This window comes from Cervus elaphus, chromosome 11 (assembly GCF_910594005.1).
Source record: "Cervus elaphus chromosome 11, mCerEla1.1, whole genome shotgun sequence".
Taxonomy (NCBI): domain Eukaryota; kingdom Metazoa; phylum Chordata; class Mammalia; order Artiodactyla; family Cervidae; genus Cervus; species Cervus elaphus.
This window is the reverse complement of record NC_057825.1, coordinates 8,455,455-8,467,614: the sequence shown is the minus strand read 5'-3', so window position 1 is coordinate 8,467,614 and position 12,160 is coordinate 8,455,455. Positions and strand designations below refer to the sequence as shown.

The window sequence follows — 12,160 nt, the reverse complement described above, 5'->3', positions numbered from 1 at the left end:
AGAGCTCAGTCAAGCCCTCGTCATCCTCCCTACTGGGAGAGTCTGGGCCAGCCCAGAGAGGGCTGGAACCCGTCTGAGGTCGAACAGCAAGATGGGGGAGGTACCTTTGCCCTCATTGAGGCTCTTGAGGAATGGCTTGAGCGTCTTCTCATAGAGGATGGCACCCTCTGTGTGTCGCTGCCGCAGGGTCACCCATGTCTGTTCCAGCCGGGCAATCTAGGGAGATCAGACTATGAGTGACTAGCCAGCGAAGGGGCCTGCTGGGGCCACAGGCCAGTATGCCGAGCCGACACCCAGATATGGGATAATAATTATTAGTACAGTCACCATTCAGGTCTCAGGGACAGGGCTGACGGCTTTTCACAGGTCTCCCATGAAGTCCTCAAAACAACCCATTTTACAGATGAGGGAACTAAGGCTCAGAGAGGACAATAAAGGCACTCCCCTCATGAGATTGTTTTAAGGAATCAATGTTTCTAAGTACTCAATGTACCTTGCGCATAGTGCTTGCTAAACGCTAGCCACTTTATATTTATTCTTTCAACTCATATAATGCCCCTCAATCATTATACAGGTGGACAAAGGGAGAGTGGGGAAAGGGAAAGACTTTGTCTGGAAGCAGGTCGGCATCTAAAGGACTCAGTTCTCCCAGTTACTGTCACCAGTGCTGCCTAAAAGGTCCTCAGGTTCTTCCTGATTCAATAGCCATCCCAAAGGGACACGTATCAGGGCTCCTGGCAACAGAGACTAGCTTATGTCCGGTGCTACGTGGGCCCCTCAGTACCTGGGCCATATCCAGGGCACCCATAACCGCAGCGAAGCTGAACATGTTGCCCATGGTCCCTCGAAGCTCGGCTGCCAGCTGGATGGTCTTGTGCAGGAGCGCTGCCCGCTCCTCAGCGGAGCCGGTGCAGCCCAGGATGTCCACGGCCAGCATGATGGACATGGTGTGGAACCTGTCGGAGCGGCCGGGTCAGAGGGGCGGGGCCAGGATTCTAGGGTTGGGGTCCTTGTGGTTGGGCGCCGAGGGGCGGAGGACAGAGCCAAAAGTGAGAGGTTGTAAAGGGTCAGTGAGATTAGGGGGCGCGGCCAGAGTGTGGGCGGGGATAAAGCAAAGTTAAGGGGTTCTGACTGGTCAGTATAAGTAAGGGGGCGGGGCCAGAGACCCTTGAGCGCCAGGCTGAGGAGCGTGTGACCGATCAGTGGAAATCATCGGAAATCATCTGACAGAGCTGTTCTAAGAAAAGAAAGAAGCCAGAGCTGATGGGCGGGCCAAGGCTCACAGATTGTGGTCGGTCAAGAGGATATAGAAAGTGAATTCGGAGATAAAGGACTCAGTCTGGAAAACCAGGATTACTTGGAACTGGATAAAGAAAGCTGAGCTCCGAAGAACTGATGCTTTTGAACTGTGGTGTTGGAGAAGACTCTTGAGAGTCCCTTGGACAGCAAGCAGATCCAACCAGTCTATCCTAAAGGACATCAGTCCTGAATTTTCATTGGAAGAACTGATGCTGAAGCTGAAACTCCAATACTCTGGCCACCTGATGCGAAGAACTGACTCATTTGAACAGACCCTGAGGCTGGGAAAGATTGAAGGCAGGAGGAGAAGGGGACGACAGAGGATGAGATGGTTGGCTGGCATCACCGACTCAATCGGCATGAGTTTGAGTAAACTACGGGAGTTGGTGATGGACAGGGAGGCCTGGCGTGCTGCAGTCCACGGGGTTGCACAGAGTCGGATACGACTGAGCGACTGAACTGGCTGAATGAACTGGATATCAGGAACAATTGGTCAATGGGATAGGGGGCGTGGCTAGGATCTGGAGCCGGGGTGAGAGACTGTAATTGGCCAACCGGCCACAGTAAAGAGCAGCGAGGTAGTCCATGGGGTTGATTGCCGGTGAGTTCCCGTGTGCGCGCGCCTTACCTTTCCAGCAGGTCTAGTCGTAGCTGCCGGCCATGGGGGAGAGTGAGCAGCTCCATGCCCCAGCGGACTCCCATTAGGGTCTGCATCTCCTTGGTAACTCCCAGTATCCTAGCAACCTACAAGGACGCCCAGAGGGCTGATTAATTTCCTGTCAGGGCTAGCCCCAGCCATCTGGGAGTCAGAGAGCTTTATCTAGCAGGGCAGCCTGGCTGGGAAGCCGGCTCTGAATTCCAGGTTTATGACTAACCCTCTGACATGGAGCAAATGAGTTTCACTCTCCCCATCTATAAAACGCAGGATAAATGGGAAAATGCCCAATGGGGTCTGACATGTGCCAGAGATGCCCGGGACACCCTTATTCCAGAAGAAATAAGGTCCAGGGAGGGAAAGGGCTTGTCCTAGGTCACACACTGGACCTAGAACCCAGGGCTTCTTCCTTCATGCCTAGCACACTTCACAGCACTGCATCTCAGCACTGTTTCTTTTCTTTCTTCTTGAGCTCAGAGACAAGTGTGACCAAACAATCAGTGTTCCCCTCCCCAACACACACACACACACACACACACACACACACACACCCCAAACTTCAGAGGGAGAAACTGAGGCGTAGATCAAGTTAGGGTCCTTAGATGGGCAGGATTCATTCAAAGCAAAGGCCCGGGCATTAACAATTTATGGACCTAGACAATGAGTTTTGTCCACTAGGGGGGGTGGGGGTGGGGAGTCCAGCCTTTTACAGTCCCTGGACCAGCCAGACCAACTCTCACCGGGCTCAAAAAGTGTCCCAGGGAGCCAGACACCACTAGTTTTCAGGACTCCTCTTTCCAGTGCCAAACTGACATCTGGGGGAAGCAAGAGTATCTCAGCTTTTGCCTTTTTTTTTTTCAAGGAGAAAATGGGAGCCCAGAGAGGTAAAGTGATTAGTCAAGTCACACAGCAAGTAAAGGGCAGCCATGAAGTCAGAATCCAGGACCACTGCTCTACTTGGGGATGTGGGGGCCAGTTCCTCACCACCCTGACCCCTGCCCCAAAGCCAGAGGATAGAGGTAAACCCCTGCCCCAGTGTGCACCCAGCACCTACCAGGCAGTCAACCTTGGTGACGTGCCGGGCCAGTGTCCGGGCATCGACCTCTGCCAGCAGCTCCTTGACCTTACGCAGGAGGCCCACCTCCAGTGGCCGGTTATCCTTGGGGATCAGCAGTGACCGGAAAGTAGCCGGGTTGAAGGAAGAGGTGGCTTCCACGACAGGGACTGTGAAGGTCCTGCCCCAGTCCCCTTCGGGGGCCCCGTTTTCTGACAGTTCTTTAAGCTTCTCCCCATAGCTCCTGGCCTGGCGGCTGGAGGCTTCAGCTGCTGCCCACTCTCGGCTGCCACGGGCAGGAGGCTGGAGCTGGCAGTAATGGCCAGAGTCCGGGTCACTGTAGCTGCTGAGCGATGGTGATGGGGAGGCCTTGCAGAGGGTGTGGGAGGGGCTGGAGTAAGGGCCCTTGTCCGACTCCCCGTGGGGCTTTGGGGCACTTCCGGGACACAGCTGGGGTTCGCTGGAGCGGCGGGTGACAGGGGAGGCGGGCAGTGCTGTGGCTGAGGGGGCGGCAGGGGCGGCGTGGACACGGGTCACTGCAGGGAAATAAAGAGAGACAACTAGTTACCATGACTCCCTAGCCAGTGAGGTTCCCCCACCGCTTTCCCAGAGGACAGGCTCCACCTACCCCCTACAGGGGTGATATCCCGACTCCCTGTACCCAGGCCAGGCCCAGCCGACACTGGCACATTGACCAGCCCTCAGTGATACTCTCAAATTCCGTGGACCCCAGGGGTCAGACTTTCTTACCTTAAGGCTGCTGCAGCCTTGGGGAATCACTGAGCTACTTGAAGGAGCTTTCTGTGATTCAGAGAAGCTAAGCAATTGCTGGAGTTCACTGTGTGGAATCATTTCTCAATGAATTAACAATAAGGATTTATTGAGGACATGTGTTCTGGGAGCTGGTGACATGCTGGAGCTGTACCAGTCAAAACAGTAAAACCATCATCCAAAATTAGAGGTGATGTTTATTGAGTTCTAACTGCCTATGAGATCCTTCTCTGCCCCTTAATCTGTTTAACCCTCTCAACATCCTGTGTGTGAGTACTTTTATGATCCTCATTCTGAAGATGAGAAAAGTGAGACTCAGAGAAGCCAGCTGACCTGCCTAAGGTCACCCAACCAGCAAAGGGTAGAGCTGGGATTCAAAACCAGGTGTCGAGTCCTCACTCTTGGGTACTTCATTGTGCCACATTGCTTAGAAGTTGTCCAATAAATAATTTGTGGCAAAGCAACTTAACATTTATACTCAGAGGTGTTGTTTGGAAGGCAAGTTGGCAGTTATGACAAGCTGGCAGGCCCATGGTTAGAGAAGAATTTGTAACAACCCATATAGACAGCTACATGGCAACAGGGCATTTCCCAGCAAAGGTTTCCCTGGGCTGCCCCTCTGTCTGCATGCTTTGCCTGCCATGTGGACAATATGTGGTATGGCCTGTTGAAAACATCATTTTTTTCTTCCAGAAATGAACTAGTGGCATGTTTCTACAGTAGAAATCTTCTTTGTACTTAAAAAAAAACACACACAGTGTTCTGTGCTTTCTGCTCAATTTTGCTGTGAATGTAGAACTTCTCTGAAAAGATCTATTTAAAAGAAAAAATAAAGCAAGCTTGACCAGTCCAGTTGGATCCCACCATTTGGAATCAGGGATACATTAAATCCCAGCCAATACAGGGCCTGGTCAAGTGGCTCCTCACACATGGAGGCATTTGACCAATGGGGGCTGAGTGTTGCTGATGGCACAGAGTTCATAGCATCGGAGCCCAGATTCAGTAACATTCAGGAGAATGCATGGAAACCACATGCACAGTGCCTGGTATCCAATAGGGACTCAATGAATTGTGGCAGAATGAACAAGCCATGGCTATGTTTTGCATGTCAACATGGATAGTTTTAGTATCCACTGTTGCAGGGCATGGCTCTCAGATAAGAGGAAGAAGCACACATGATCAAGCACTATAAGAGAAATCGTCAGACAGTGCACACGTGGGCACACGAGGCCACTCCCACCAGACCCCCCATGTTCCCCCCTCCACTGGCCATACCTGTACTATAGGCAGGGGAGCTGGGGCTCTCGGAGATAGGGGACATGGGCGAGTGCAGGTCTTGGATCTGGTCCATGCTGAGTGCACAGTTGCGGATGGACTCCCGGGGGTGGGGCACTGATGTGCTGTGGAGCACACACTTTCATGAGCAGGGAGCCCAGAGGTCAGGGTCCTCAGCTAGCATTAGGACCCCCACCTCTGCCTCCATCCTAGATCTGCTGAACTTCAGAGGCAGAAAAGGCTTGGAAATGATCACGTCCAACCTCCCACCTGGCAGGTACAAAAACTGAAGCCCAGAGGAGGAAGGGCTTGTTCAGTCCACAACCTGCACAACTGTTCTCTTCCCTGGGAACCTTGCCCCAGGGAGCAGAATGAACAAGCCATGCCCCAGCTTGGAGAACGGTCTCAGGAGAGAGGCTAGCAAGAAAGATGGCCAGGCTAAGGGAGTCAAACCCACCATCCTGGCCTCTCCTCACTGATCCCACACTATTACTCAGGATGCCTTGGGCACACATGGCCTGTAGATCCTGGCACTGTTTTAATCACTGGTTCCAAACCACAGGCCAAGTGGTTACTCCCCACAGGGTATCCAACCAGCAGTTCCTTGGCTGACAGCACGAAGTCCAGGCCCAGGGAAATGGGACCTATTGAAGTGCTGAAGCAAGCACATGAGTCCTAAGTCACTTCATTCGTAACTGACTCTTTGCGACTCTATGGAATGTAGCCTGCCAGGCTCCTCAGTCCATGGGATTCTCCAGGCAAGAATACTGGAGTGGGTTGCCATTTCCTACTCCAGGGGATCTTCCTGACCCAGGGATCAAACCCGCGTCTGTCATGTCTCCTGCATTGGCAGGTGGTTCTTTACCACTAGCACCACCTGGGAAGCCCCACAAGATGGCACGTCTTGCAGCAAACAGCCAGGGAAGCCATAGAAACTAGGGGCACAGACTTTGGAGTTGTGGACCTGGGTCTGAATCTTGGTCCTACCACTCTCTAGCAAGCAGCTACCCCTCTTCAAGCCTTGTTCTCATCTACGAAGTGGCAGCATGGATGGCAGCCACCTCCCAGGGGGACTCGGGAGTCAGTGAGGTTGGGAAAAGAGAGCATCAGGAGAAGGCCAGGTGCACAGTAGGGCCTCAGGAATGATTTGCAGCTGTGGCTTGTCCTCAGATCAGGGCCTGGGGTCACCCAGCCCGACACCTGGGCATTATCAAAAATGTCACTGAAAACATTCCATTTCCTGTGCGATGGTTTGCAAAGTGCTCTGTTCTGATGCCCACCTGGGCCTAGTTAGGTGGGGTGAGGTGGGGTAGCATTAGCAACAGGGACCAGGCCCCTGCCTGGGATAGGACAGCATCCAGGGCTCCTCCAGGCCAGAGGGAGCTTTCTGAGTGAGGGCCCTTGATAGATCGGCACATGGAGGCAAGAGAGGAGGAAGGTCAGGGCCAAGGGTGCACAGCTAGTCCTAGCAGAGCTGAGACAGCAACTGGGCTCCGTGGGCTTCCACACCCAACTCAGCATGGCCACGTTTCCTCCTCTTGTTCTGCACACACTGAGGCTCCAGAGCAGTCATTTTACCCCAGACCAGTATGATTGGGCCTTCCCTTTCCCCACCAGTGTTCACATTACTGACACCCCCACTTGACAGATGAGAAGACTGAGGCCGAATGTGGGTTCTCACTCACCTGGTGGGGCAGCCATCGCTGCGGGTGACTTTGTCAGCAGTGAGCCCGTCAGTCATGGTGACGCTGCGCCGCTTCATGTGGCTGCCCTTGGGGCCCGAGGGGCTGGCGGGGCTGGAGGCCTTGCCCCCGCCCTGGCCCAGGCCGTAGCAGGCCTCCAGGTAGCGCAGCGGGAAGGTGCGGTTGACCGGGCAGTAGATGATGGCGCCGCTCTGCTCGGACACAGCCTTGCGGCTGCCCACGTGATACCGCACCAGGGCCGGCACGTGGTCGAAGCTCTCCTGCTCGAACAGGTACTGGATGTGGGTGTAGCTCTCGCCCGCCTTCACCACCACCTTGTTGATCTTGAAGTGCAAGGCCTGGTTGCGCCAGCGGCACGTGAGCACATAGTCGCCCAGGCTGGTGAGCGAGTCCCGGATGAGGAAGTCGCCATTGCGCTGCACCAGGGTCTCCGAAACCTGAAAGAGGCAGGGTCAGGCTGGAGCGGGGCAGAAGAGGGCCAGAGCCAGCGTCTGGGGCACACAGTCAACAGAGACAGCTGCAGCTTGGGAGGGGGACCCAAAGACCCAGATTCAGAGGGTGCATCTCAGCCAGAAGCCACAGGTCTGGGCACAGAGGCTCGGACATGGAGGGACATGGCACCGTCGAAAGGGAGCCCCCAAGATCTGAAACTCAGGTCTCAGACCTACTCCTTCTCAGGGATCTCGTTGGGCACAGTGAATTCCCCATCCTTCTTCCTCCAAACAGCCAGGGCTCTGGCACATCTCTGGGTTGAATATCCTCCCATTCCTGCTCACCTAGTGAACTCCTATCCGTTCCACAATGGCCTCTCTCCTCTCTACCCCTTCCTTGGGGCAGCCCACACCCCCTCCCAGGCAACCCATTCTTGAGCTTCTCCCACTGGGTTCTGACTACCTGCCTGTCGACCCCCACCCTGGACTACCAGCCATCGAGGGAAGCCATCACCTATTTTATCTCTGTATCCTTGGTGCCCAGCACAGGAGCTGGCAGAGTTGATACTTGACAAAGATTTATAGCAAGCATGAAAAATGGAAGAACAGGTGACTGTTAGCCCAAGCCTATGCCTCAGCCCAGAAAGTCAACCTTATCAAAACTGAATCATTGAAGTGCTGATATACACTAACCAAACACATAAGAGGCTGATGTATAGACCTATAACAGTAACTAAAAATAGTGGTAATAATAATAACCACCACCACCACCATAAATAAAGGACAATGTTCATTGGGCTTACTGCATATCAGACATTGTGTTAAGCACCTCACATGAATTAACTCATTTAATCCTCACATGCTAAGTTACTTTAGTTGTGTCTGATTCTTTGTGACCCTATGGACCATAGCCCACTAAGCTCCTCTGTCCCTGGGATTCTCCAGGCAAGAAAACTAGAGTGGGTTACCATGCCCTCCTCCAGGGGATCTTCCCACTCAGGGATCAAACCTGCATCTCTTATGCCTCCTGCATTGGCAGGCAAGTTCTTTACCACTAGTGCCACCGGGAATTCTCACAACCAACCTTTACAGTAGGTACTATTATTAGCCTCCATTTAATTAATTAATTAATTTAGCCCACACCTTGCAGCATGTGGGATCTTAGTTCCCTGACCAGGGATCAAACCTGTGGCCCCTGAAGTGAAAGCATAGAGACTAAACCATTGGACCACTAGGGAAGGCCCATATCCTCCATGTTATAGGTGAGGAAACTGGGGCTCAGAGAGGTGAAGTGATTTGTTCAAGGTCACGCAGTCAGTTAAATGGCAGAGCTAGACCTCATCCCAGTCTACTCTGATTGAACCCACCGAACGATAGTCAGAGCTTTTCTGGTCTGGGACTGGCCAAGGTGGTGGGGGTAAGGGTCTAGGGCCAGGGTCCCAGCTCAGGGCCCACTCACCTCACGTGGGATGCGGCCGTGGTACCAGGCATGGCTGCGGAGATCTGTGCTGCTGAGTTTGAGCTCTTCCTCCAACTCCTTGTGCAGTTTCTCAGGCGATGAGTCCAAAATGTACTTCTCCTTGGAGAACTAGGCGGGAGACAGAAAAGTTGGCATCCAATCTGAAGCCCCTTCCCCCTACCCTCCCAACCTCCCCCACCCCAGGTGAACTCATTCCGTCCCAGGACCCTGGGAACACTTAGACACAGATGCCGGAAAGGTTCTCACCCATGAGTCCCTATCCCAGTAGGTGTAGAGGAATCTCAATTAAATCCACCAAAAAGTGCCTACTGTGTGCTAGGCACTGCATTACTGCCAGGGTAGACAGGGAAATAAACAAGCCTGTCCTCAAAGAAGTTCCTTGTCTAAGACAGGAGGCAAAAACAACACAAGTATTTCAGGAGACTACAGTCAGCACCACAGTACTGGACAGCGGCAAAGAGCCGGGTAGCTTTCGAAAGGGAGATGCAGTATGGGCCAGGTAGAGTGGTCTAGGAAGGCTTCCTGGAGAAGATGGCACTCACGAAATTCATTTTGTGCCAAGAACACCAAACTGATCTGGAAGTAGGGGGAGGGAGGATTTCTACAAGTGGATAAGACAACAAGTACTCAGGTAAAATTGTGGACAAAAACAGGGTTGTGTGGATGAGGATACATTCTGGGACAGTGAATTATACAGGGGTGGAGGCGGCAGCTACAAAGAAGGAAGCAGAGGCCCCCACCAAAGGCATCTGTGATGTCCTTTATTGTTCACAAAGCCCTTTCTTCCTTGCTATCCCAAGCAATCCCTGCTAGATGGGGTGACCAGCCCAGCAGGGAAGCCTGAGGTCACTCACTGGAGATAATGTCCAGGATCCCCCTTTCCACCCGCCCAAGGGGGAGATTCCTGGTTTCCTGGTTGCTGTGGCCTGGGGTTGGAGGCCTAAGAACAGGGAGATGGGAGTCGGTGCTGCCAGGTACATTCCCATCACAGAGCCCAGCCCAATTCTGGCTATGTTGTGTGAGTTCCCTGGGCCTCAGTTTCTTCCTCTATAAAATGGGTACAATTGCAGAACCTGCCTCACCAGGTTACAAGGATAAAAGGAGACAATACTCCAAAGCACTGCAACCAGCCCATAGATGTGCTTATCACTGTGAGAACATGTAACATTGCTCCCTTTCCCCAACTCCAGGCCCCAAAGATGCCTGGTCCAGGACAGACAGATCCAGCCCAGAACTGACCAGGCAGCAAGACAGATGAAAGGGGTCACTAAAGGGCAATCTCTCCACCGGAGCTGCTCCTCACCAGGATCCAGTGGCCTCCAGTCCACTCCCTGCCTCCTCTGACCTTTCACAGTTCTCAGAGCCTAACCCTGAGACTCCATTTGCTAGCCTTCTGCTTCTACTGCCTCAGTTTACCTCAATCTACACTGCTCCCAAGACACCCCATTTCCCAGCTTCAGAGATATCTAGAATTTCTGACTCCATTATTTCCACATTGATGGAACCCCCACTCTAGGACAGGTCTTATGCCAGGGGCTGAATCCAAGGTCATCAGCACAGGCAGCCTCAGCCCTGGGGGAGCTACGCAGATACTGACAAGCAATCCTAGGGTTTCTGGATGCTCAGAGACACACAGGGAGCTCCGGGAGGAAATGAGCGTGTCCCTCCTCATCTGGTCAGGGAGTCCCTGAAGAGGTGATGTCCCCCACCGAGGCCTGAATGAACCAAGCAAAAGGATCACAGTGGGGACAGACAGGCAACCAGGTGGGCAAGAAAGAGCTCTGGGAAGAGAGTGGCGAAGTCAGGGCCCTGGAGACAGAGCTAAGGCCCTGGGGGTGGAGCAAGAAGCTTCAAAAGGACTGGAGGGTGGCAGGGGCAGGCGTGGCAGGGCTGTGAATCTGCCTTGGGAAGCTGAGATTAACCCAGAGGCCACAGCAGAGCTGCAGAGGGTTTTTAAAGCATTGGGGCCGGTTCAATCAGCTGTGTGGAGAGGGCCTGGAGTATGTTGCAGGCAATGGCAGGGCAGGGTGGGGTGTGGGGGTGGGGACTGGGGGAAGGGCGTTTAGACAACCATTGATGGGGTGCAGGGAAGAGGGTGGAGGGGGTCAGAGAGGATTCCAGGCAGAGAGCTTGGGAGGACAGAGCTTGGAGACACTCTCCAAGGTGGGCAAGACTAGTGGCAGGAGCAGCTTGGTGATGGGCTCATAAAATTCTGAGCTTTGAGGAGCCTGTAGGGCTCTGGGGCAGATGGCTGGAGTGGGTGACATACATGAGTGCCCAGGGAAAGGCAGGGCCTGGAGATGGGGGTTCTGAACATCCCCTGCCCAGGGTAGAACCTGATCCCCCAGAAAGGCAGGGAGTTCCAGGGTGAGCTGACATTTGGGCCTTCTCAGGTTCCTACACTTCTCCATGGCGTTCCCTAGTCTTCAGGGCCCTGGCCCCTCTCCTAAACCACACCACACCCTGGGGAGGGAAGAGTGCAAGTCATGGGGGAGATTCCTCCTTGACAAAGAGCATGCAGTTGAGAAGTTGCCCCAGTACCACAGCTGCAGCAAGAGGGACGGGGGGCAAAGAAGGGGAGGGGACTGCGTGGGAAAGAACCCGGTCCCAAGACTCTGCCTGCCACTGTGTGACCTTGAGCCAGTCGGTTTCCCTCTCTGGGCCATGAATAGGTGGTGGGAGACTGGACTCTGCTTTGCCAAACATAATCAACCGTTAAGGAGAATCTGGCGACGAACTGGGTCGTCCCACACACCTGAAGTTAGGGAACCCTAGGGTCCCTGTGCCCTCTTCCTCACCTTCGACCCGGGGGTCCCTAGCTCCCAAGGGGAGTGGGTGCTGGGGCGCGAATGCAGCATCCCTGCACCCGGGAGCACTGCTATTGGCCAGAGATGATCTCACCGCCTCCCGGCCTGCGAGCGCCTGATTGGCGGGTGCAGGGATGCTGCGCTCAGCCGCCGGCGGGGCAGTCATTCAGGCGGGCTCGGAGCGTGCGTGTGTGTGTGTGTGTGTGTGTGTGTGTCTGTGTGTGTGTGTGTGTGTGTGTGTGTGAGCCTGGGGGAGCGCAGAAGTGATGCGCCCAGAGTCCCCCAGGGGGCTCGGGAGGTGAAAGCGCGGAGACCCCGGGTCAAGGTCTTAACCCCTTCCCACCAGCCAGTGCCCAGCCAAACCCCTCTAGCTCCCTTCAGTCTGGCAACCCCCAGATGATGCTCCGCAGAGAGGCGGGGTCCGGGTCCTCCCCTCCACCCCCTTCCGTTTAACCCTTTCACCGCCACGGCGCCTTCCCGCACTGCCCCGCCAGCTGGGTTAGGAGCCCCGAGCCCCAAGCATGCCCGAGCCCACCTAGAGGGCAGGAGAGTCACGGGCGCTTCGGCCGCAGCCCCGGCAGCATCCCCTCAGCTTCCCACACCTCTCTCAGCCTCTGGACCCCGGCCCAGCGCCCCCCGGTACAATGGGGGAGTCAGTCTGCCCGGGTCAGATGCAGGGGCCGGA

At 54.5% G+C, this 12,160-nt stretch overlaps 1 protein-coding gene across 3 annotated transcripts in view; it reads right to left on the bottom strand.

Annotated features, from left to right (window-relative positions):
• Positions 1 to 12,160, bottom strand: part of SH2D3C (SH2 domain containing 3C) — a 32,974-nt gene that overhangs the window by 3,074 nt on the left and 17,740 nt on the right. For all 3 annotated transcript variants that reach the window (XM_043916793.1, XM_043916794.1, XM_043916795.1), the window contains 7 exons: positions 8,648 to 8,776; positions 6,740 to 7,194; positions 5,055 to 5,179; positions 3,009 to 3,544; positions 1,928 to 2,043; positions 785 to 956; positions 105 to 216 (listed from right to left, as the gene is read on the bottom strand). In XM_043916793.1, coding sequence (XP_043772728.1) covers positions 105 to 216; positions 785 to 956; positions 1,928 to 2,043; positions 3,009 to 3,544; positions 5,055 to 5,179; positions 6,740 to 7,194; positions 8,648 to 8,776 — 1,645 coding nt within the window. The remainder of the gene's footprint in view (positions 1 to 104; positions 217 to 784; positions 957 to 1,927; positions 2,044 to 3,008; positions 3,545 to 5,054; positions 5,180 to 6,739; positions 7,195 to 8,647; positions 8,777 to 12,160) is intronic.